The sequence below is a fragment of the Thunnus maccoyii genome, chromosome 14 (assembly GCF_910596095.1).
Source record: "Thunnus maccoyii chromosome 14, fThuMac1.1, whole genome shotgun sequence".
NCBI classification, from domain to species: Eukaryota; Metazoa; Chordata; class Actinopteri; order Scombriformes; family Scombridae; genus Thunnus; species Thunnus maccoyii.
The window spans coordinates 10,594,120-10,621,542 of record NC_056546.1 but is presented as its reverse complement, the minus strand read 5'-3'; the positions used below and the strand labels follow the sequence as shown (position 1 = coordinate 10,621,542).

The following is a 27,423-nucleotide window of genomic DNA, read 5'->3' as shown; positions in this document are numbered from 1 at the left end:
ACTTTTTTTCTTGAACTATAGGGAAGTTCAAACAAAGTCTCACATTTACATGACCACTAGTTCAGTTTCACTATTTGTTTTGTACAGTTACAAATACATATCTTACTGGTGGCTTAAAATAAATATATGAAATGTGTTTGAGTTCTGAAGGCCTACTAACTAGGGTCTATAATCGCATGTTAAGCTGAAGGTACTCTGTAACAAATTAGAAACTCCACTACAAATACCCTCCCAAACTTTGTCAAACACAGAGGTCATCTAATTTTAGAATCAGCATCTCAGTAACTGCGTGTTGTATTTTATTTCACAAGGATTACTCGTTGTTCTTCTTCTGTCAGTTCAAGAATCCTGATGGCTGCAGTGGAAATTATTATTGATTTCTTTGACAGCATTTTGGTTAAAAATTCAAGCGGCTCATGGGAGTTATGGGTACATTCATATTGACATGGTTTTGTATTGGACATGATGCAGTTTTAGATTGCATTGCTGCATCCCACACAGTGACTGAAATGTTTGTTCTGCAAGCCTTGCTGTGGCTGTGTTACAGCTGTTGTCTCCATATCTTTACATTGTTTGTATGCGCATCACATCCATGTAGAATTCTGATCACAGTATGGACCTTAGCACTTTCATGTTCATTCAGTGTGGAGACAGTCAGGAAGTGGCTTCATTAGATATTCAATGTCTTCCTTTATGAAAATCCTTTTTTTTTTTTTTTTTGTCCCGACCAGTCACTTAATGCATCTTTGCATGATCATACGATAGACATTGAGCTGAAATGCGAAGTAACTCACCCGTCCTCTTTATATTTTCCTTTGGGAACTGTATTAGCTATACTGTATACGTTAGACTGCTGTGAGGTTCATTGGGTGCAGTGCAGTGAGGCAGCCATCTTGGCTCAGTGAGTTCAGTGAGTTCAATGTTGCTGGAGGCTGGCTGGCTGGCTGGATCAGGTGGCAGTGCCAGATCTCTGATATCAATCACCAGCCGCTGCTGCTGCTGCTGCCGCCACCACTGTCTGCTGCGTCGCCCTTCTCCTCTCCTCTCCTCTCCTTTCCTATCCTCTCCTCTCCTCTCATCTCCTCTCCTCTCCTCCACTCTTCCTCCTCTCTCCTGTCTCTGCTGTAGAGCCTGTCAACACAACTCACCCCTTTTATTGCAATTCACGTTCCCTTTCTCTCTGTCTGTCCCTGTATCTCCTTCCATCTCCCTGTATTCCTCTTTCCATCCCCTCTGTTTCTCAAACTCACATGCATATACAGGGCAGTAGCAGACAGGCAGACAGTGCAGGCTTTGTTATGAATGGCATCCTCTTGCACATCCGGAGGAAGTGTACGCTCCAGTGTGGCTTTACAAACTGTCTCCATTGTCCTAAGAATGACTCACTCTACACTGCAGAGAATGGCAGTCAGCCAGACAGTCAGACAGACAGACAGCACATTGCAAACAGACAGACTAGTCTGCAGAGCCTACAGACAAACAGCACAGGAAAGACAGGCAGAAAGACCGATAGTTTGTGACAGATACAGCCAGCATAGAACACAGGCCAATACAGAGGAGACCTGCAACTAGCGGGTACAGACACAGACTGAGAGACAGATGGGTAACATACACACAGACAAGCAGCAGAGAGTGTGTCACCTTTGTTTTCAGTCTGAATGTGATTTTTTTTTTTTGTTTGAATTGAGAGAATAAACCTTGAAATTAAATTCCGCTCCAAATTAAAGTTACACAAGGCAAGAATTTTATGCAAAAACACACCTGTCTCATCTGATACCATCACAAATTCAGGCTGCAGAGAAGAATGTCTTCTTCTTGTGTTCTGTATGCAGGAAATCTGCTCCATACGCTGGAGGATGTGATAAATAAAGTGCACAGTATGAAACTAAACAGTGGTGAGCAGCCTCTCCATTAAAAAAAAAAATACAGACTGTATTTTCTATATCTATTCCTGATTTTTTAGAACAACTTTTGACAACCAGTCAGAGAAGAGGCGTGAAGAGTTTATAAAAGTTTCTGACAAAGTCGGATTCAACAAACTCTCTTAAATGCACAAATTCGTAAATCACCTGTTTCATCCTGATGAATGCCACCTGTTCATGAGTAGGTGCGTGTTGGAGCGATTTGAACATAATGGACGACCCTAAAGTTGCCATATGAATTTATTCTTCTCCATTTGTGGATGAATTTTATTCACAAAAAATGTTACTAAAGAGTAAAAAGAATAATTTCACGCCTCAGACCTAAAGGTACTGCTTTCAGAAGTCAGCAGACAAAAACATAAAACATTTAGCAGTGTCAGAAGTCAGGGACTCGAAAAAATAAGAAAATATTAATACAGCTGCCATTGATGTCAGTAGAGCGGCATTGTACTGTGATAGAAATAAAGCAAGAAAAATGTGTATGTTCCATTAAAGAACGAATCTATCCTTATGAGTGGTTCTTGCATGAGGCCCAGTGTGTCAGAATTACTTTCACTTGACATTACATTGAATATGTTTTTCCAGTTGTTTAAGATACATTGCCTATTCAGCAGTTTTGAATGTTGTAGCTTGGAATTTTCCATAAACTTATGGGTACTCAGATAAATTCAGGAATATACAGTATAATGTGCAATTTCTGATCTATAGTAAGTGGCTGGAAGCTGTGTAACTCTGCAAACTCAGTCAGTCAATAGGATCAGTGGTAAGTGGTAGGAAAAGGCCACACAAAACAGAGAGATGGATTAATGGATGGGTGAGTGAATGAATGTAGAGTGAGGCAGTCTTGTATTAATGAATGAATGGATCAATGAATGGAGTGCTGATCACTGCAGAGGGAAAACTTGGATAGAGGAAGAGAGAAGGGGTGAAGGAAGGAGAGGTTGAGTAATGGGATTAGTTTGTAGCTCAGGATCATTAAAGTGCTGACCTCGAACATTTGATCAGTCAGGATGGATGTGTGCACATGCATTCACACATACATTGTACTACACTATTATTATTATCATTACGAGTATTTAGATTAAAAGAAATGTGGAATTTCAGTTTACACTTTCAATTACTTTATGCAGTGATGAGTGTGATCTCAAGCAGTGTTTGGACCAAACATATTGTACTGTATATCATCTGCTGCTACTGAATAAACAAAATTAGCAGAGAAGGATGTTGTTGCAGGTTGTAACAAATTTATGCTTCACCCCTTTTTTGTAGTTTAAACTTATTAGACCTTTTTGTTTATTGTTGTTTGTAAAACCGCAACATACAGATAGTTTTTTAGGATTCCTATAAATATTGTTATATTACCTCATTTGTCCTAATGTAGCCCACCATAAACTGTGTATGGACGCATCATAGATACATACAGTAAACACAAACCTCCTCCTCTATAATTAAATTTATGAATTCTGGGATTCTCGCCCATCTCAGTTTCCTCATCAACTGGTTTCTTGCCACCACTTTTCCACCAGCAACTCTTAAATGTTTCCGTAGTGACCTATGGCCATGCATTGGCTTCAGCAGCTCTGTCCTTACTTGACAAAGCAATGTGGGTTTAAGCTGAAACCAGATTCTATGTTTAAGTGTGCTAGACACACAGATTAGACCAAAAGGGTAGTGTGTAGTGTAACATCTTGAGGTATTGTGGGCTTGTTCGAGTAGGCTTTGGGCTGATTAGAGGAGGCAGGTTAGAGTGGGGGTTGGTTTGGCTGATTTAGGCCAACAGATTAGTGCCTAGTGGCTAACGGCTAATATAAGTGCTGGCTGGCAGGAGAAGGACCCCGGAGTTTGTGTGACCGTTTGGCCTTCTATTGACACTTACACTTTTCTCTAGCCGTCCAATAAAATATTGACCCATAACTTTTCCTATAGCTACATTTTACTAAAACATTGTTTTTGAAAGCTATGAAAGAAAAGTGTATTTTTGGGAAATGCTGTTCAGAGTTCCAAACTTCTATTTCTCTATTTCTCTTCCGTTTCAGGCAGCATAGATCATCAAATGTACACTCACTTGGCTCCCTATTAAATAATAAAAAAGCAGAATCTGACAGTTTGTTTTAGAAATTTCAAGCTGTTAAGCAGACATCAGTTTTTGCTTGCCAAAGTTGACAGAAAGGTTGCAATGCCACTAATTGTTCATAATATAATGATGATGGTTAAATTTGAACACATATGTCAGTAACACTATTCTCCAGATGTAAAGTATGATGTTTAGTTATTCTGTTTATGATTCTGAGATATTGACTAATTATTGTTTTTCCACACTTGATTTCTCTTGTTGAACTGTTACCTGAGCAGATAATTGTACAACAAAAGTGAGTTTCATGTGTTTTTTTCCTATGTCTTTGTCATTGGCACAGAAAAAGTGGTTGTAAACAGGGTCAACCACACCACACATAATGGTTGAAAGTGGTCTACATCTGGTTGCCAAGGACAACTGAACAACCATCGCTGCCCTGAAACATGGTACTTCCTTGATGCCCTTTCTCCTCTTCATTGTGCTGCTGCAGCACAAAGCTCTGTGTTACTTAATTTATAAAATGGAACATCAGTTCTAGAAAGCAACCTCTGTTACAGAAACTTATGCGGAGAGCATGAAGGCAGCAGCAGCAGCACTGATTTTATTTAGTGTTTCTGAATCAATTACCCAGTCTGATTGATGTCAGATAGGACGCAGTCATCACTAATGTACTGTAAAGCAGTGTCACTTACTGAAGTTTACAGTTGGCCCGCTCCTTCCCTTGCTTATCTGTTGAGCATAGATGAGCAGAGATTTGGGCATCCATTAACCACAGTTATGAGATCATTTTGGTTGTGTGTGTGTGTGAAACAGTAGAATGCCTGTACTGCTGTGGTTGTCTGAGAAAAACCTCTTGGTCAAAAAACAATGACAGTTTACTGTTTGATCTGACACTGGTGGCAATCCAAAATCTGCTATACTGGAAATAAATGTGAACCCAGCTGCCTAATTTAATCTTCTACATTACTTCTAATTAAGGCCTGACCGATGCTGGAGTTTTGGGGCCGATGCCGATACTGATATTAGGGAGTAAAAAAAATATATCAATATATTGGCCGATATACATAGGATATATACATAAACACACATTTTTTGCAATGATCCTTTTAATATGGTTATCAAACATTTGTGACAAAGATACGTAATGGAGGCAAGATATTTTACAGTTTAACAAAACTTTATTGTATAAAATGACATTGGTGCACTGAAACAGTAAACTTCACTGTGAACTTAATAATTATAAATAACTATAAATAAAAAAAACACATAGAACAGAAAAGACATATGTATGTATATATTAAACTTTAATTAACAAAAAGGATCAAATATACATAAAATGATGCCTATATAAATTTAAAAAATAAAAAAATATATTGGCGCATATTGGACAACATATACGTTAAAACAGATATATCTGTGATGATCAGTATATCGGTCAGGCTCTACTTCTAACACAACTACTGTCTTAATCCAACTGATACATCACATTAATACAGTTGAAGGTGTAAAACATTCATTTCAACGGTCAGTAGATTTCAAATGACAGTGTTATTATGAATGATGTTATACTTTAAATATTAAAGTATAAATATTAGATCTGAATATTAGAGCCTCTCTACATGTTTTGGGCAGCAGTGTCCCAGGTAAGTTTGGAGCCCTGCAGAGTTGATGAGTGTAGTTGAATTAATGGGTTAGCAGCAGGTTAATATGTTGGCTAATGTAGAGTGCCAGTGTAGCCATTATATTAATGCCACACTGGCACAGACTTTGTGATATAGTAGTAATTTCTTGTAGGTTTTTGAGTATACTACATATGGCCTATTGAAACAACATGTGGTCATTTTGATCACAGGGGTATATAAATGGCTACTGTAGGCTGCACTTGGTGGGTTTGGTTTGAGTTTGCTCCTGTTGTCTTGTAACAGTTGGCTGTTATATCTGACTTCATAGTTGAGCTGCATGCTGATGTCACAGTGGCCAGGTTAAAGGGACAGTCAGTCTATTTATATCTTCCAACCTGTAATCTGTCTCTGACAGGATTAACTAAGCCACTAGCTTCAGCCTGCTGTGCCACACAGACACACTGAAAATGTGAGCCATGAATAAATACACGTATTCACTAAGATGAACAGTGAGAACAGTGTGTACAGTACATGCAGCGCACAAGTGCATAAAATGTGATATACATTAGGATATTCTAGGAAAGGAAGGACAAATATGTGCCTGATTTTAAGCAGCCAGAAAATGTGACACCATGTAACGACGTCAAGTGCCTTTTTTTTCTATTTGTGTACATGTTTGCTTGCGTGCACGACTTTTGCGTGCACGCATGTTTCACAGAGTCTCAGTTAGTTAGCCCGATAAAAACCGAGAGGAAGAAGAGACCAAACAGTGACAGAATTTTTTATCCTCCCTCAGCCTCCTCCGTCTCTGGTTGCCAATCTCCAGTCATTAATTAGCTCTCCATGATAAAATTCCCCGTTCCCACTCTGACACTAGTGTAGAGCAGCGGACGGCAGTGGTAATCATGTCAGCGAGGCTTGGCTCAATGTTCTGAAGGGGCTAAATGTCCCCCATATGGTCCACTGGCTGGGGCCCGCTCCTCACCAAGCTCTCATTAAACTAGTGCTTAATATACGAAGGTAAAGAGGGACACACACACACTAATGCATACACTCAGCTGTAAGAAACAAATCAAGACATCTGACAGGGGATTGGACACAAAGGGACAGGAGGACAAGGAGGTGGTGTTTGTTTCTGTGTTTGTGTGTACGTGTGGTTTGTGTGTGTATGTGTTTTCAGAGACTGATGCTGTACAATTGTTGACTTGCCATCTGTCATCAAGAAAAGAGTTCTATCTTTGCATGCATGTGTGTGTGTGTGTGTGTGTGTGCATACAGAGGAAAGATGAGACGGAAAAAAGAAAGAAAGAAACAGTGAGTGAGGTGCAGATGTCTCATAGCATAGCGGCTGGAACATGAGGTTCAACGGCAGGCTGCTGCATGAGAGGAGGTGGAGGGGGAGAACAGAGAAGAAAAGAGGACGAACATCTGCCATATTCAGATATTGCTCAGTGGTTTGAGTGTTTCTACACAATATCTCGAGTTTGAATAGACCTGGGAAACGGCCTGCTCATTAAGTATCTTGCAGGGCGAGGCAAGCAAATTCAGAGAGCACCAATGTTATTGAGGATTTCACATACATTATATTCTTCAGTATATCTCACCAATAATGCAGAGGCAGAGAGATCTTTGTTTCTTTTCTTTTAAGAAGGTCGCAGTGTAACTACTTATCATCAAGTTTTTAGCGTATTGTCAAAATCAGTTTCAGTATTAAAAAATGAAAATTCCCTTGTAAAGATCTATATTTTTAATAAAATAATTGAGAAACGCCTAGCATCTGAGTGCTCTTGATAGAGCTGCAATGTTTAGTCAATTAATCGATTAGTGGATTGACAGAATATTAATCATCAACTATTTGGATAATCGAATAATTGTTTAAGTCAGTTTTTTAAGCAAAAACAAAAAAAAATGAACCAATGACAAAATCTATGGCTCTAAGAAATTAGAACAGGCATTTACATTATGTTTGAACATTTCATAGACAAAACAATAAATCGATTAATCCAGAAAATAATTGGCAGATTAATCAATAATAAGAATAATTGTTAGTTGCAGCCCGAGTTCTTGAGCAAGACACAGAGTCCTTAAGTCCAGTGGAGCGGGTCTATAGCTAACCCTGATCATCTTGTCACACAGTCGTCAATTAGTTCTCACATTACTGTCATTGGTCTTAAACAGCATAATGAGTTTCAAATACTGAATTTAGTCTGACTGACTTGTGTTTTCAACCCCTGATGTAAACTATAGCTTTGTTTGTGACTTATTGCTGTATATAAAGCAACTTGCATATTTGAAAATAATACAGATGCTCTAAGTTAAGCTAAGTATTTGACGTATTTATATACAGTAAGTGTGTATTTTTGTATTTAGTGGTTAAAACATAGGTGACATAGATGGTCATCTTTGTTTCTTTTGAATGGTCTCAGCCTCAAGTGCCTGATGTCGGCCAGCTGAGGTGGACATGTTGTCAAAAACAGCCTCTTAGACAGACAGACAGACATCACAACATGACAAACACCAGCTCTCAGGGAAGGACAGAGAAGTGTTTGTCTGAGACGGACTGATATATAGAGGCTGTCTGTCACCTCAGAGTGTGACAGACAGACTATTGCAATCACACTGTGATCTCGTTAGTCCAAACTCACTCTTATATAGTTCATGATGTTACACTGCTTAATGCATCTTGTAAACAAAAGTCACATGGGCTTACAAATAGCTCTTTTATTGGATGTTGATTTGGTAAACTTTCTTTGTCAGACATCAGGGATTTTTAGCAGCAGATGAGCCAAAACTAAATTCCAGTCTCTGTAACTTAGGCGTGTTTGTTACGCATGATGGAGCATGACTGATTATGAGAAAATCAGTTGAGGCCGTGTTTTCCCCTTGTTTCATTTTGTTACGTCAGGTTTTACAAGCATGATTAACTGCGGCCTATCACATGTCTCCTTATATCCATAAAACTGCGATTCATCCAGATATAACCATGTTATACCTCTGTTACCTTTCACTAACAGCTTGAAATCACTTTAAATGAAGAACAGATAGAGGTATCACATTGTGGTTACTTGGAGGCATCGCTCTCACCTGTCCACAAAAAAAACAAAAAATGAAGGAGGAGTTTGAGTCAACCAAAACTCCACATTGTCACAATGTGAATGCTCCCTGACGGACAGATGGGCATACACTCGGGCAGGTGGAGAGACAGACAGACAGACAGGTAGCCAGGCAGGACAGAGGGGAGAGCAGAGAGCAGCAGTTAGTGAGGTGGAGAGCACTTACTGTCGGCCCTTCAGTACAACACATGAATGGAACCTTTAGAGGGAGGCACGGCTGGACTGGTGTGCGTGTTCGCGTGTGTGTGTGTGTGTTCGCGTGTGTGTATGTGTGTAGGGTGTTTTGGGCGGGGGGTGTACTTGACAGTACTTGGGGTATGGTACTTAAGTGTTTACTCTTGCCTGCTGGGCTGGGCTTTTTGTACTCTAGTGTGTATGCGTGTGTGTGTTTGTGTTGACAAAGTATAGTGTGCATATGCATGTGTATAAGTTTACAGGCAGACAGGGAGACATACAGCACAATGCTTCACTGCTTTAGGAAAGGAGGGGGCCTTCACAAAAGAGCAGGGGGTCTTACGTTGCGCACACACACACACGCATGCACGCGTAACGCCAGCTGCCGCCCACAGCCCCAGCCCAGCATTTCTGAATAAATAATACAGAGCCAACCACTCTGGAATAATAGCGACTTACACACACACACACACACATACACACACACTTACATGCACAAAGCTTTGCACCTGTTCACCACTGCTCAACTGGACAGGGTTGGGCTGGTTAAGGTCCCACCCAGCCTGTTTTAAACACGCACACACACATATACACACGCATGTGCACACACTCCTTGTCTGTTGTAGGCAACAGTTGGACAGCTGTGTCTGTCTCCTGATCCTCCCCATCTTATTCTGATCGACAGCTTTTCTCATTGACTGATTGGTCCAGCTGCCTTACTCTGTTCCTGTGATTGGATGGTTTTTCCATCCAATGAGGGAGCGAAACAGGATAAGAATTTGAATATGAATGTGAGATTTAAATGTTGAACTTCAGAGAAACCCACTCCTCTGTGTCATTACGAAGGCACTATATGAATATAAGAATAAAGTTTTTCATGACTGGTCAGGTGCTGTTATTTTTAACATCATGATTATGATATTTATGGGAGTCGACATCTCCATTCACAAATATTCACCAACTAACAACAGGTGACAGTTATTATTACAGTCAAACAAAGTTGCACAAATTGTTCTGTTTAAAAGGACTGTAAATATGACACTATCACAGGCCCTACTGTATTTTATAGATGTATTGTTGATGTTAATATAATTCCAACTAATAGGTATATTTAAAAAATAATATACTGTTTTTTTTAATAGATAAATTCTATTTTATGTGAATGTCAATGATGTAAAATAAATTAGGAAATCAATGATGCCGACACACAGTGCCGTCCAAAGGAGAGAACAGAGAGAGGTAATATAGCAGCAATCAGTGCAATTTGATTAACTCGCTCATTGGCTGTGTGTGCCTTTCCTAATCACATTGGATATACTGCATTCTGAACACAAGCAGCATGGCATTCCTAATTTTATTGGCTTTTTGAATACAGGGGCTTTTTTGTACCGGTTTGCGTGGATTGTATTTTTACCTTCCTGACATGCTTTAAGACATCCAAACAGATCAGTCTTTTCAATGGTAGTCGTTTGTGTATTTGTGTGTGTGTGTGTGTTGATGGACATGTGAAGTGTAGAGGATATGGACCATCTCACTGAGCTGTTTGTAATATCCTTGATAGGGTTTACTATGATCTAGACAAGAACCTGAGTTTTCTCTGTCTGGTTAATAATCATAACATATAAGCGTTCTACTGTATAGCTACAGTATGTGCTGAACTTCCTGACCTGTAGCATATGACGTCTATGCATTCATGCGTTTGTAAGATACTGAATCTGATAGCCAGTCTTGTTCCTCTTTCACCGTGTTACCATATATAACGGAACCTTGACTTCCTTAGTGACATTTCTTTTTCATACATTTTCAGCTTAATTTTCCTGTGGTTGAAACTGTCTCTGACAGCTCTGCTCTCAGACTCTGACAAACTAACTATGAATCTAAATGATATAAACCGCTCAGTGTATAGTGGGTGATGGGTGAAAATGGGTTGTTCTCCTGGGAAAACCAAAGCCACCAGTAATATGTGAGGATAAGAGTTGACTGAAGGCTGACCCGGCCTTATGTACAGTACAGGAGGTCATACTGGACCCAGGTGTGTCTTCTGCCACTAATGGTTCCGCTTCAAAGGACCAGCTTCTCCAAACAGAAGAACACAGAGCAGGAAATCACAAGCAGGGCAGAGGGGCTGTAACGAAATCCTTTGAATTGTATTATTAAGGAGGAAAACTTGACTTTAAATTGTACAGTTTCTAAAATTCAACAGCCTCCTTGGATATTTTATTCTTTGGTGTTACATGTCAATCCTTTTTGTGTTGTTGGGTGTTGAAACAAGGTCTCAGTCTGCTTCAGGGAGCAATATTATTATAAAAGATGTGAAAGGTGACAGAATTTTTCTTGTTTATACAATTTTAGCACAAAACTTATATATATATTGGTGTTACAACAAAACATGTCTACAAAATAATTCTCTGTAGGGCAGCCTAAAATTTTACATTTTCCGGTCACATGATGGTCATGTTCTCTGGTATTTCGTTTTGTGAAAGATGTGTTTGTATTAATAAATATTGATTGTACTAGACTCCCCACAGTATAACTACCATATGTAGACCATATGTAGACATATACTCCTAGGTGGATAGGCATGGAGCTGATCGCTGGCCAACTTTGTCTCTCAGACCCAGTTATTGATGTGATTGAGGGGATCTACCAGTTGATCCAAGACCAGTACTTCTGTTCTACATGTCACTATGACTCTATGTACAGTATGTCCACCTTCAGCACTTCCTGATGTGTTTATATCCCTCACAGCTGCGTACTGGTATTTGTGATAGATAATTGTAATGACATACTTAGAGGTAAAAGTGTTCTCCATTTGCTAATAATATCACACAAACCGCAGGACTTGCTGGATGTTGACCTTGAATTTAATATGTTGAAAATAAGGTAAAGTTAACTATATTTTAATGTTACAGAAAACAAAAATGAAGACAAGATAATTATCTTTTGTTGTAATGATATGCAACATTTAAAGACACAGAAGAAGTAGTTACAGTAATGTATCAAGACAGTAAGACAGTAAGCTCGGAGTCGCTGTAGCTAAGTGACCTTCACCCACCCACTTTGTGTACGTGTGTGTCTACATATGTGTGTGTGGGTGGGTGGGGGATAGAGAAAGGAGGAGGGGGTAGCTGGGTAGCCACAGCCTCCTGTCTGGCACAGGTGGTGTTGAGCAGCAGCCCTCCAGCTAAGATGCTAATATGCTAACACCGCACTAATCCTAGGGTGCTTTAGGAAGCAACGGTCCCTGCCTACCCACCAACAACACACATGAACAAACACTCATGTACAGTACACAGTCACACACATATACGCTCAGAGATTTAAGCTCACCGAATGCCTGCATGCACAAATACACACACTTACACCAATTGACACATACACACATGGCCCCCATCATATATATATATACGCTGTATACTGTATACACATACAAGAGTGCTGTTAGGGAGATTAGGATGAGAGGCGTCTTGGCTGCAGTGCGTCTGTCAGTCACTCTCCAGCTCTGTATCAGCATCACAGCGGTGGCCATCATGCTCCAGGGAGCCACCACCATCTACTGGACTGCAGTGGTACTGCAGGAGAGGAGACGAGGAAAAAAGAATATGTTAAAATAATGTAGAAATTAAGGAACTATACAAGAGAAAAGGGTTAATTTAGAAAAAAACATTTTTTCCATGAGCTGTAATGTCATGTTCACAGTATTGTTTCACAACTTTGAAACCAGGAATATGTTGCAAGTGTGTGTGTGTGCGCTTGCATGCGTGGGTGTGTGTGCGCATGCTTCCTTCTGTACCAGCTGGGGGAGCAGAGGGGCACCAGGGCAGCCTGTGTGTATGTGTGTGTGTGTGTGTGTGTGTGCATCCAGCACAGCATACCAGGAGGTCCTGGCAGTGTGCAGCTGGCTGGGTAAAATCTCCTAGTGGCCCCCAAGGGATGGCCACACTCCCATGGGTTTCCACTCAATCTGGCTGCCCTGTGACTGCCCTGCTCTGTCCCAGCTCTCTGTCACTGTCTCACTGTCATAGCCTTAACCGCACACATTGAGGCCCTGCTCTCTCTCTCTGTCTTTCAGTCTAAAGCTTTCTCTCTCTCTCTCTCTCTCTCTCTCTCTATGTCAGCCCTCTTTTTCCCCCATCCTTCATTTTAACATCTTCTTCGCCTCTAGGCTGCTCTTGCCTGCGTGTCGTTTCAATCCACATATTGAGCCACAGGCTTGTACAATTGTTCCAGCACTAAACCTTACAACCCAGCTGCAGCCCCAGCTTCAAATTGAATTTAGTTCTTTGATTCTTCAAAATTCCCCCCCCCCCCCCTCATTCTAGTGTGGTCTGATCATTACAAAATACAGTTAGCACACGGCACCTCTTTTCTGTCAGTGTCAGTAATGGTGACTGTATTTAAAGCACTCATGCACATACACTAACACCAGTCCAGCCCCAATGTGGTAATGAGACTAATGCACTGTAATTGGATTGGCTTTGAAGAGCCTGGATTCGTCTTAAGATGTCTGAGCAGACTGGAGTTAGAACTGCTGGGGTCGGGGTCACGCACACGCATCCACAGTGAAATAGACTATACAGATGGTACAAAAAGTCATTTTCTCTCTCAGCACTGTAAGAGTGACTGTAAGTGTCCTGTGCAGCTGTTCAGCAGGCATTCTTGCTTGCTTCTTGCACTTAAAGACAGACTCTCAGACCGATGTCTTCTCCAAGGGTCTTATCACACAATTCCCCACTTTGTTATCCCCAGTGCCCTCTCCGCTGCGCACAGCCACGTCCCCTTTCCCCCACTTCCTTTGCCCTTAAGTTACCTGCCTGATGTTTATCCTGTCTCTCTCCCTCCTCCTCCTCCTCCTCCTCACTATGTATTACTGCTTGTACTCAGCTGCTCATGCTCACATACACAAACTCATGAAAGCCCTCTCCACACTGTTGTGTCTGGAGGTGTCCTGACATTCATCAATAAGGAGATCAGTTCAGACCCACCCATCAGTTTGACTCCATACAGCTACACTTTGTAGAGATTTACATTTAATTGAACTCTCCCTACAGAGGTTTTATTACATTTACTGAGATACTTGTAGCTTATTTACCCCATTTGAAATGTACAGTATGACAAAGTTTAGATACCTTAATGCAGTTTAAACATGATAAGCCTGAAATTAATCTTTCTGGCCAATAAAATGTTAATATCAATTTTCCAAAGCCTAAGGTGAATTCTTAAAATTGCTTGTTTTTGTCCAAGCAATTGTCAAAAATCCCAAGATATCTGGTTTACAATGATGAGAGAGAAAAGCAGCCAGTCATCGCATTTCAGATGCTGCAACCAGTAAATGTTGGCATTTTGCTTGCTAAATGACTTAAATGATGAATTAAAACTCTTGTTGATTCCTTATCTGTCCATCAACCAATCAGTTCATTGAATCTTATCAGCACTGACACATGATGTAGTCAGGTATCCAGTCAGTACATGTGCAACCTGCCTGTCACTCAGTTAGTTAAGGAATAAGTCAACCTCTAGACATGATTAGTTAACTTTTCCTTTGGTCGGTCAGCTGTTCACTCTGGCAACCAGCCAGCCGGTTACTCAGTCACTTGGTCAGTAAACTTTTTATATATTCTGTCCTGATACACTCAAACCTTCTGTGTTGCTGCTCTGAACACTAAACGTGTGTGTATGCATATAATATGCAAGTGTGTGTGTGTGTGTTGTTATGTGGCCAGACGACACATTCCTCTCCCTGCTGGTGAGCTGCTGTGTATGTGCTGGAACGTGGCAGAACCTCCCCTCCACCCTCTCCACCCGCCTCCTCCTACCTCGATACACCACCACCCGCCACCCCTCCAGCTCCCAGAGTGCCAGTCACACAGCCCCGTCTCTGCGCCATCTGCATATCGGCTTCAGCCTCGGCCAAAGCATTAAATTAAATCCCTGTTTGGGTTGATTAACAAATGGCTGGTGAGCTCACATAGTTATGGAGTTATTTATTTAATTGTCATCAAGGTTTTCCCTGATTTTTCGTCTCTCTCATTCTGTGCGGTAATGTGGAATTCGGCAGAGCAGGGGAGCAGAGGTGCGCGGGTGTCCTGAAGGAGTGAGTGTGAGACAGAGAGATCGAGCGAGACTGGAGAGTTTGTGCAAGTTTGCGTGCCTCATTTCTGTTTTGCTGGCTGAAGTTCAGCCATACCATTTGTACCTGTCTCCTATTTTTCATTTCTGCATTTCTCCCCCCCCCCCCCCCCCTCTGTCCTGAAATGAATAGTTAATCAGTCCCCTAATTGAGTGACAGTTAGTCAGTGCGTTGTTGTAATTGTCCAATCAGAAAGCTTGGAATGGACACAGTCACAGCTGATTCATCTGTGCCTCTAACTGCAAAACCAAAAGCTGCAACTGGAGGATGTGCCAACAAGATTTATTAATCCTAGAAATTCTAAAATGACTTTTAAAAAGTCCAATTTAGTTTTTAATCCTTAGTTACGGGCTCAAAAAGGCTGAAAGTAATAGGTCTTGAGGGGCAGACAAGTGGGGGAAAGTTTGCCACATTTATCCCATCTGTTTTTGTTTACAACAGTCCCTTGTTAGTCAAACATTTGACTAAGACAAATACAGTGGATGTGGTTGTTTGTATGTATTTTAGACCTTTCTGAATCAGAGTTACAATGCTATTTAGGCTTATCATTTCCAACCAAGAAAAGGAAAGAGGAACAGGAAAAATTAAGAAAAATATCCTGTACATCCAATTAAGACATCAAATTAGCTGGAGGACTCGCACTTTAGAACTGTTCTGTGTTTTGAACAAATTTAAGTCAGGAATTTAAATAGACTACAAAAATGTTTATCTTATCTTCTGAAACATTCTCTGTTCCTTAGATCTTTCAGATCACCCACATTCTCCTGTATTACTGATATCCTGTAGTTCTAAAAAGAAACAAGAGACTCCTGTTGTCTTAAGCACTGTATAGTGTAGTATTTACTAATTGGCCTTAAGGGAAAAGTAAAGTTGTGCAGAAACCTAAATGAGACTGAAGTGAGGAGTCCGAGAGAGATGGTGTGGGAAGGAGACCGGCTGTTCTGTTTTCTCCAGCAGTCCAAACTAGAGATATGTGGCTCCCCAGACAAGCTGTCCAGAGTGGGAGAGCTCGCTGGACTCATTACAGGCAGGGCCAAGACGGGATTGCTTGACAGAACACCATTGGATCATTCGGAGAATTGGAACGATGGAAACAGAATTGTGTTAGTATGTGTGTGTGTGTGTGTGTGCGGGCGCGTGTATGTGCGAGCGTGTGCCTGTGTTTGTTTGGAACGCCGTGTGTGGACAACTGTCCATCTCCTCTCTCCGTCTGTGCCACCCCTGGCTGCTCCCTCCCCCGCCCCCCAGTGGACATGTACACACACACACACATTTATATACACTGTCTAGGTCCAGCCAGCAGGATTGCTTAAATGTTTTCAGTTGTACTGGACAGCTGAGTGATGAAGTGGCCAGCCACAGGCGTCCATTGGTTGGACACTTCATCTAGAAACTGACTCAGAGAAATGACTGGACTTGGACCAGCAAGCCAGTCATCACTGCCAGTTTATAACAGTTTTATCAGTTTAACTTTGTCTTTATCCTCTTCCGTTCTGTCAGTCAGTCGATCTCTCTCTCTCTCCCATTTAGTTTGAAGTTTCTCTTTTCCAGATGTCTAGTTTCTTCCATCAATGCTTTTTGACCTCACAGCTGGAAATTGTTAATTTCTGCAAATTTTTGTTTGATGGGAACCTACAAGAGCACAGTAATAGAAACACCTGTACACCTCTTAATGATAACAATAATAATAAAGTTCCACAACAACACAAACTATATCCTCAAATATTTCCAAAAAGTTGAAACATCACCTTTGTGCCACAATCTCTACAAAATATGAACAGTATAATTATAGTAAAGTGTTCATTGCAAGGTTATTTTATCAGGTTGCATTATATTATGTACATGATATTGTACATAAAACACAAAAATACATGGGGTTTGGTTAGTTCACTTGAAATGAAAGAGGTTTTTCTGGCTTTTATTCTCTCTCCAGGGAAACAAAAACCAACAAAACACATCAAAATGAACTGAACTGATTAAATATAATTGCAAATCTGATCCCCAGTTTTATAATATGATATTGGTTTGGTCAATTGACGAGAAATTCTCTTCCCGCTCCTTTAACACCCCCTTACCCACCATCTCTTTTCCTTCCTCTTCCCTGTGCCTTTCTCCATGCCATCTCCCATTCAGCCCCTCTCGCAGCACTCTGTTTATCAGTAGCAAGTGATCCAAAGAATATGCTTTTGTTTCTGAAAGAACAGGAGAAGGAAGGAAATAGGGGGAGGTGGGGGAAGAGTGGGTGGATTTGCGAAAAAGAGAAAAATAGAGACTGAGAGAGGAGACGAGAGGAGAGGTGTGATTTGGTAATCCTGATGACGCACTGGCACCCAACAGCATTTTCTTATCTGTCTATATCTGTGTCTCTCTGTGTCCCTGTGCGGTGGTTCAAATCAGCCGCTACCCCCACACCACACACACACATACACACACACACACACACACACACCTCCACCACCAGCAGCACCCAGAGGTACTGGCAGGGCCCAGAGTCGCATGGTCCCTTCGGCGGAGCAGGTGTTTTTCTGCGACGTGTTAACGAGCACGGCCTGCTGTCATTTCAGCTTTAAATGGATGTCACAAATAGAACACACACACACACACACATACACATGCTGCCTATTCTTCTCTCCCAACGAATTAGCCTAAAAAAGGTAATCAAAGTTGTTACCGAGCTTCGTGTGATATGTGTTGTGTATGAGTTTGTTTGTGAGTGTGTGCACAAATTACATCTTTGTCTATTAGTCTTCATGGAGTGTAAGTGTGTGTATATGTGTGTGTGTGTGTGTGCTCACATGTGTGCATGTCAAGGAATGACTAAAATGGGTTGAGAAGCAGGGAACATTTGTATATCTCTGTAGTTTTTATTTCTGTTGTTTGAAAAGAGAAAGTGAAATGTCTACACAGCTCCTCGCTTCGGAAAGTGTCGAGATTGTCACTTTCTTTCATCAGAGCGGAGTGTCAGTATTTCTTTAGCCGTGTATTCTGTGCGCTCGTGCATGTGTGCGCGCGGTTCCCTCCCCGTATTCATACTCATTGTACTTGTCCAACTATGTGTGAATCTGATTCTGCACACGTGTGTACTTAAATCCATGTGCGTATCCATGCTGTTTCCAGTAAGTGTTATCCTCCTCTGTGGTGTGGAAATGTTTGACACTCGTGTAATCCTGCAGCGGGTCATCTGATAAAGCTGTGGTGCCACCTTAGTGCCAGTCTGTGCCAGCCAGTTGGGTAATACTCTGCCACCAGCTGCTCAGCAGATGTTGTTATTTGTTGCTTCAGTCTAAGAAGGGTTATTCTCCATGTGTAATCTTATTTTGTCTCATCTCATCATTTCGTCTCATCTCATCTCATCCCTCAGCTCCTCTTCCTTCTTTGATGGCGACCGGTGGTTTGTGTATATGTGTGTGTTTAAATTGTGGGTTCATATGTGTGTTTGTGTGTATATGTGTGTGCAGTATACTTGCGTGTGTGTGTGTGAGTATGTGTGTTTGGTAGAGGGGTCATCACCTCGACACCTGCCCATGTATCAGCCAGATGATGTTTCTGGCATGGTTAGTTTGAGTGTTGTGCTGGTAAACATGTTTTTGTCATTTTTTACATGATAATCTGATCTGAATCTGGCAGGCAATGTGGGAGTCATAGAGATGCAGTGTATGTGTGTGTGCGTGTGTGTGTATATAGTGTGTATATGTGTATGATATCATTTGGACAGATGAGAGTCAGAGTCAGTCAGGCTGAACAGACAGGCTCTTATCTGTCTAGGGAATAAAATCTGTATTTAAAATCATCACCATAATCATTATTGCTATTAATACTTTCTGTATATTATCTTGATCATCATAATCATCTTTACCCCCAAGTGCAATATTGCCATCATCATCACTGTTGACCTCTGAATTTAGTTGTGTCTGTATCAAGTGTATAATTTAACATCTTTTACTCAAATGTTCTCCTTCTTTCTCTCTTTGTGTCCATCTTCCACTCCAGGTGAATACATAAAGAACTGGCGACCGCGTTACTTCCTGTTGAAGACAGACGGCTCTTTCATCGGCTACAAAGAGAAACCTCAGGACGCAGACCTTCCCTACCCCCTAAATAACTTCTCTGTAGCAAGTATGTTACCTATCATACAAATATCAAATCCTATCTGAAGGATGCATTTTTTAAATTTCTGATGTACCAAACAGGCATGACATATAATGCAAAGCACCTACTGTATCCATCCCAACAGGTATACAGAAAGAGTGGAAGCAGTGTGTCTAAGAACAAGGATATTTTTCCTATGTAGTCATTACATTTTAAGTACGTTATCAACCCTGCACATCTGACTGTTGGCTCATAACTAATATTATAATACAGTGATACCTAAATAACTCCTGTAGGGAACATTTCTCCCTAAAACAGTTTAGAACAGCACCCCTAGAGGTGATCTGTAATCAATCTAGCTAAAGAACACATCAGCAAGTCCTCCAGTTGAAGGACAGTCTCCTCACACTATGCCATATAGTAACCATAGTAACCAATATTCTCTAATTGATTTGTGTTTCAATATTTTTTAAATGCCAATCACCTATGTCATGTAAATTGCTATGAGGTGTTGCTGAAATGTTCTTGTGGTTTCATCATACAGTACAGCGCAATAGTGAAATGGTACAACAGTTATTGCATCAGTATCACTCATGGTGCGTCAAAACATCAGTCAGTCAGTCACTCATCAGTCTTCACAGCGTTGCTATGCTTTACACAATTCACTGAGGGACCTAATTAACCATTTATCAGTAAATCATCTGTCTGCACCTGGTTAACAAGCTCCACAGCGTTGTTGACATGTGTAATTACCCAGCTAAAGAGTTAACAAGATTGATTTTAATGTCTCTCATTCTCATTACCACCACATCACCTCCCATTGTTCATACAGTAAATGCAGAATGGTAGTCAAACTTTGTGCCTGCTTTCCAGGTATTTTAGCTTTACAGTAGAGTCTGTTGTCACATTGGCCCTGACGTTTCACCTAGATTCCCTGTGTCCCATAATCTGGCAGTAGACAGAAGTGAAAATTGGCTTACTACTAATTTACACAATCACTTTTACCTTGACAAAGGTTAAGACACTAAACCTTTTCAATTATAATCAATTATTACTCATTACATTAAAGACAGTAAAGCTGGTCGAGCCAGTACATCACAGTTGTATTTTTTGCTATTTAGAAATGATTTATAAAATGAATGTGTTTACGTGTAGTATTCACACTGGTGATTATTACTCTTAAAAAGTATGATACTGTCTCTTCTAGTATTGGGTAAACATGTCAATCAGATAATAAATTTCTTTAACATTTCTTCTTTAATAAAAACAATTTTAAAAAGTACATTATATCAGATAAAATAAAATAAGAGTAAAACAAACAAGCAAACAAAGGATGAAAGACAAGAAGAAAATAAAAGCATACAACAAAATAGTTTTGCTTTAAATATAATCAATAAAAGACAGAGTATAATGTGGTCTGGTCACTTAGAGTTACAGTAGTTAGAAGCCTAAAATCAGCAGCAGGAGGCAGGAGATTGTTTTTGGGTTAGACCAGACCAATTACAATAAACAAGTTAAAATGAGATAAAGACATTTTTTAAAGTGCTTAATTATGGAAATATTACTTTGGTGAATGACACAGGATTATCTAGTTATTGGTTTTCTAGAAAGATTAAAGCAAAAATACAACCAGATTATTGGTGGATCCACAGTTGCCACAGGATTAAACAGATAAAACATTTTACATATATGCAGCATATGTCTAATGATGTCTAATGTCATAATAAATAAATGGATGCATGTTAATGTACAGTAGTTGTTTACTCATTATTTCATGTTCATAGATCAGTGGACATTTAACATAATCTGATAGGTGCTAAGCTGGTGTTTCACTTCTTGGCACAAGGCCTGATGCAGATGACATGTATATGCATGTCCAGTATCTATGGAAACCACTGTTACTACTCCACAGGATATCAGATTAATCACATGCTATTAACCGTTGTCTTCTGTTTAATGTATAATAAAAAATTAAATTTTATAGGTTTAGTCAGTTAAATCTCATCAGGTCTTTCAGTTGAAAAGGGTTTGGAGGAGCACAATGTGAAATATCTGCAGAGCAGAGAAGTGGGGACTGGCGATGGACGAGACGATAGGAGAGGCAGAGGACAGTACAGGAAAATAGATGCGAGATGAGGATGAAACTGAAAAGAAAATGATGACGAATGGTAGAATACAAGCTGATACCTCCGAGAAAATGATAAAGAATGGTACATTGAAGGAAGAAGGAGGAGAAAGAAAGATAGAAGTCCGGAAGGGAGGACAAGTACAGGGAATGAGCGATGGGAGTCGATCGGTGGGGGCAGAGGAAGAGAAAATTGGAGACGTGGGGAGGAGAGAGGAAGAAGAGAGAGGACAGAGATGGAAGGATGATTAGGGTGCAGAGCAACGGATGAGAGATGGAGAGAGAGATAGAGGGATTGGAGGTTGAGGCTTTTGTGGATGGATACGGGGGAGTGGAAGGGAAGATGAGGGAGGAAAGGAGGACCATCAGCTCTGAACAGACAGGGAGGAGGAGACGAAGACTGGATTGGAGAACGAGGAAAAGGGGGAGAGGAAAAGAGTTTGTGAGGAGGACAAGCCAGGCCATACATCCGGCCCCGGCTGCTTGGCACAGCACTGGCACTGCCACATCTGTTGCCCAAAGCTGGGAGGCCAGGTGGCGTGTGTGTGTGTGTGTGTGTGTGTGTGTACATGTTTGTTTATTTGTGTGTGCCCGTGCGTGTGTTTATGTGTGTGCGTGAACAACAGAAGTGGTCAGATGGAACAGAGATGGTACAGGCCTGTTCCCTGCAGAGGGACTCATACATACAAGGCTGTCACACATGCACGCACGCACGCACGCCAGACGCATGCACGCACACACACACACTGATGCATGCACTCACATACACCCACTAAACTGCTACACAGATTTCACAATTGCCTGCTGTGGCAAACAACCCAATTTCAGCTAACATTCAAACTTCAATATCACTTTTTACATGCGCATGTGTAGGTGTGTGTGAGTGTCTGTCCATGCGAGGGCGTGAGTGTTTTTTGGCATCGAACATAGCATGACCTTGTTTTCTGGCAGCACAGCAGGCCATGTTCACGAGTCAGGTAGTAACTTCTTTGTGTGAATGTGTGTGTGTGTGTCTGTGTGTGTGAATTTACATTGAAACTGTGTGTGTACGACCTGAGTGCTATTGTCATTAACCTTCCTGTCTATATTTAGGCTGAGCCATGACGTGCTGTGCTGTGCCACACTTAAACAGAACGTAATTGGAGTAAGGGATAGCTGAGGATGGGAGGTGAGACAGTGGGAGGAAAGGAGAGGAAGGCAGAGGAGAAGGAAGGAGTCGAGGAGAGATGAGGGCAGGAGAGAAGGTGAGGAGAGAATGACAGCAGACAAAAGGGAGGGGAAGGGAAAACAGGAGAGGTAAATGGAGGGTGATATATGTAGTATAAAGAGGAAGAGGAGATAGTAGGGGAGATGAGAGGACAGAAGATGGATCATTATGCTCTTTTACATCAGCTCTTGTCCCCAATAACCACTGAGACTGCTGAGGGACAATGAAGATGCATTCTTTCCCACAGCGAGCTCACAGCCCCATCTGGCTATGTGTGCGTACGTTTCTGCGCTTGTGTACTGTATTACGCATTTGTGTAATAATGGCCTACTGTATTGCCCATTTTCACAGAAATGTGTCTCTTCGGATATTCTGCCAGATGCGTATGTGCTGCAACACATAATATCCCTTGGCACAGGAAAGCACCTTTATTTGAATCATGCGTGGCTGAAGTTTTTACCTGTTTTTAAACAACCAAATTCAAAGGCCAGCTGTATCTTTTTTTTAAATGATTCAGTTAACAGCAACTTGATATTCAACATGAATTTCTCTGGTTTCTTCACCTCCAAACAACTGTATCTAAAAATATTTAACTTTCAATATGTAGTGGCCTGCATTATTTTCCTATTGTTGCTATAGTTTGAGGGGAATTAATTGCGTTTGCTCAGATTTTTTCAAATAGAAGTTGTGCATCTTTGCCCAAGACAGGACATGATCATTTTATTTATATTTACATTAAAATGCATACAGCATGTAGAGAAGATTTTTATAAATACAGAACAAGAGCAAGGAAAAAAAGTACAATGCAATAAAACAAATAACAAAAGAAGAGAAAAAAACAAGTAACTAAAGTAACTAAATGCACTCTTACCAGATCTTAATCTTAATCTATGTATAGTTAAAAACTCTTCCTAGTTATGTTTTTTTTCCAATTCTTTGCTGTTCAATGCACAGACATCTATACTTGTTTAACTGTACTGAAAAGACAGCATTGTCCCTCTGACTGTCTGTTGCAGAATGTCAGTTGATGAAGACGGAGAGGCCGAAGCCAAACACCTTCATTATACGCTGCCTCCAGTGGACCACGGTCATCGAGAGGACCTTCCACGTGGACACGCCTGATGAGAGGTCAGCCTGCACTCGAATTCCCCAAAAACTCACTTTTTTACAGCATCCTGCAGTTGTTGTTGGTCAAAGGACAAAGAGGATGTCTAGCAGTGTCTTCCTTTGTGAAAGTGGCTACCTGAATCCATCTAATGAAAGCTCTAGTCAAATATATCAGGTTGAATCTGGCTTTATTCAAAGTTAGATACTTCTAATATTGTACAGCTGGAGCTTTCTTTAAAGCCAGATGTGAGAAAGAAACTTTTTATGTAGCTTCTTAGAGCTGTGATGCTCCTGGACAAATAGACCCCAGACAAAACAGGTTTTTGAATGCATATTGCTTTTATTACTGTAGATCATCTGACATTTCTCTTACAGCAGCAGTTTGATTGAAAAATTTGCATTTAAACTCAGTTAAAAGCTGACAGTTATGACAAGTCAAATACTTCAGGAGGCATTTTTGAAATCACACTTTAGTTGGAGGTTGTTAAAGTTACTGTATTTCCATTTCAGCTCAAATTAAAAACTTAATACCTGCAAGAAAAATAACAAAAGATTATGAACCAGTTCTATTCAAGTAAAAGAAAGAAAAACAAATAAATGTGCCAAACTTGACTTAAAAGCTTTTAAATGACAATGACACCAGACTAAACATTGATTTAAAATGATGTGGGTAAAAGTATCATCAAGGGCAGAGGTATGTCTGAGGGGGGTATCTACTGTAAAACGACTGTGTTTTGTGTGTGTGTGTGTGTGTGTGGGAAAGGGAGAGGAGAGACAGAGTGGAAAGGAGACCTTTCAAGTAGCATCGGCATAAATTCTCCAGCTGCTCAGTTCCTTTCTGAGGAGCTGAGGTGTTTATCTCCAGAAAATGAACAGCTTTGCCCAGAAGACCACAGATGCTTCTGTGCATCCTTTGAGTTTGTGCGTGTGTGTGTGTGTACGTGTGTGTGTTGCAGCTGTCTGTCCAACTTTGTCAGCCTTATATGTTTCTTTCTAAGAGTTTTGCGTCCAGATAATCAAATAAACATTTCAGAGTTAACACAAAAGAATAACTTTCCATTGATCATTTTATAAAGTCAAGTATAAACAATATTCAAGTGTATAGGTAGACAACTGTGAGCTCCAGATGTGTGTATGTTTTATGGTAAAAGTGTGCACAAGTTGTGTCACCATACACAAGAGTGTGCACCATTGAAGTTTAGGTGTGTGCGCCACAACTGTCTGTCTCTGCCTGTGTGTGTTTGTGTGTGTGTGTGTGTGTTACTGTATCTGTTGTACTGTACCAGTGCTGGCAGGGCTCCAGCTACCACAGCCCCAGCCGTGAGAAGAGAGGGTGGCACGTGTTGGCATGGCGCCCGACTGTAGGCAGGCCCATTATCTCTCATTAGCAAAAAAAACTCATTATACTCAAAACACTCTAACAAAGAGAGAGAGCATTTATCTGCTGCCTGACCTTGAGAGAGTTCCCATTGCTTTTCATGTAGCTACACGCACACTCACACACGCAAACACATACACACACACACACACACACATACACATCATGGATGCCACAAATTGAGTGCTCCATTGTTGTAGATGGAGTGTAACTTGAGTTTGCCCTTGTTTTGGAGTGTGTAGGGTACGCTCAGAAGTCTTTGCAGTAGAAAGGGATTCAGATCTTAAAAACACACTGCTCTGTTTAGGTTCAGATAGATGTTCTTCCAGATCCCTCTAGGAAACATATGGGCATCTAACTCAAAACAAAACAAAAGTTACGGGGGTGATCGTTTGGGAGTCACACAGGTTTCATTATTATGATCTCCTCACCGCTTACACTGGGTAAGTGTATTTGAAAGTGCACACTCGTAAATCCCAACTTGCTTCACCAGAGTCTTCTGTTTGGGCTCTTCAGTGTTTTCTGCTATCCTGTAACCCCTGCATGTGGCTCAGGATTAACACTGTTTGAATGAAGATCAGTGAGAAAAAAATTCAAAGGAGAATTGTTCCTGTATACAGTTTAGTCCTGAGGAAACCGTATTTTCATTTTACATTTAAAAGCAGAAATATTATAGATAAATAACTTGATTATAAATACGAAATTAACCAAATTTACAATATAAATAAGTAGTTGTATAAGCTCTGTACAATAAATATGTATAAGTTTAAGCTCTGTTCTACTCTAATGTAGTCTAATCTTTTGGTCCTCTAGTTCTTTTCCCTTCTTATGTTCTTCTTCTTCTCCTTCTTCTACCTCCTCTCTTGTTTATCAGAGCAGAGGGAAGCTCGGCCCTGTGTATGAACCATTATATTCATCATCGTTAAACACAGTAACATGTCTTCACATCCTGATGCATGGCTGGCCTTCTGCTACTGATGATGATCTCACACATACACACACACAAAATCAAACTCACACAGTTTCTCTCAGCAGATGTTGAACAACACCGCTAATGGAAAGTCAATGGGGAGGAACAATGTTAGCGAACAACAATGCATTGTTTCCCCTAATGCATGGGTGTGCGTTTAGGCACACACTCGTTCACTCTCTCACACGCACACACACACACACACATACACATACACAGACTGGTAGGCATTAGTTCTGCTCCATGATCATTGCTCATTTGGTTAATTCTCTAGTTGACCATGTTTCCTCTCTGTTGAACAAATAGGTGTTTATGTTAATTGAAAACATTTTAGTGCCTTAAAAAAACAATTTAAATAAGTACATTAGTTATCTTATTGGAGAATCTGTGACCAGTATCATATTTTACACCTGTGTAGTGTGCTATTACCGTCCTGTATCTACTGTACCATATGTACTGTACTGTATGTATTATGCTGTTCCATCAGATCAGCATTTCAAGTTTCACCAAAACTAGGCAGCACTTAAAGCCACATGGACAGCACAGGGGCGCAATAACAAGAATATAATCTACTGTAATACAATAGTCCCTTGATACCTTTGTTTTTAACCTTCAAATGTTCAATTTCTGCATGGATTCAGTTAGTTAAAGGCAAACAACATGAATATTAAATTTCATGGAATGGAAATGAAGGATCATGTCTCAGTCGTTTTCATGTGTCAGGTGCAGTGGCTAGAATTTGATATCAGCTTATACCTGAGTCCCTAAACTTTATCTTGTATGTATGTTGAAAACCCAGAGATGAATGGACAGAGGCCATCCAGATGGTGGCTGACAAGCTGCAGAGACAAGAGGAGGAAAGGATTCAGTGCAGCCCCACCTCCAACATTGACAACATGGTCGAGGAGGAGATGGACATCTCCACCACACACCACAAACGCAAGGTAACACAGAACAACAACAGGCAAGCACGCACACGGAAATATGAACACACTCAATCTCACACACACAATTCAAAAATGGTTGCAGCTGTACTATTACTGTTCATTGCCATGTAATGGGTTATTACCTTGGACTGCTCGCATTTTAAAAAACAAAAACAAAACCGTCCTCACACACAGATTTGTGAAATAGCTCCTGTAAACAACATGGGTGTAAATTGTTTTTTTCCAAATTACAGTGCTCTAGTAAGTAAAAATAGTCATGCAGAATAGGTTTATAATGGTTGGTTTGTGTAGTATCAAACACAAATGCTAGACTTAGATACAATTTATAGAAGACACATGTACTGAACAAAGCTATCAATAACAGTGGTTCCCAACCTGGGTTTCCTCAAATTTTTGTTTTATTTCTTCTGAATTACTGCAGATTTTTTTCTCCTCAAGCCTCTAAATGTTTTTAAAATAAAAGAAGGAAAATAAATCCTTTTTTATTTAATTGGTCACAACTGGTAGACAATGCAATGTGTGACGAGAGATCCAAGGTAGAGTTTGCTTCATTTTAAAGGGTCAA

At 40.6% G+C, this 27,423-nt stretch overlaps 1 protein-coding gene across 10 annotated transcripts in view; it reads left to right on the top strand.

Annotated features, from left to right (window-relative positions):
- The window catches only part of akt3a (v-akt murine thymoma viral oncogene homolog 3a), a 59,115-nt gene that overhangs the window by 9,071 nt on the left and 22,621 nt on the right, over positions 1-27,423 (top strand). For 7 of the 10 annotated variants that reach the window (XM_042434278.1, XM_042434275.1, XM_042434280.1 and 4 more), the window contains exons 3-5: positions 19,026-19,151; positions 23,473-23,584; positions 26,711-26,855. In XM_042434278.1, coding sequence (XP_042290212.1) covers positions 19,026-19,151; positions 23,473-23,584; positions 26,711-26,855 — 383 coding nt within the window. Of the gene's footprint in view, positions 1-4,336; positions 4,443-19,025; positions 19,152-22,451; positions 22,494-23,472; positions 23,585-26,710; positions 26,856-27,423 lie in introns of those variants that run through there. The other 3 variants (XM_042434281.1, XM_042434283.1, XM_042434284.1) reach the window with 2 other exon arrangements.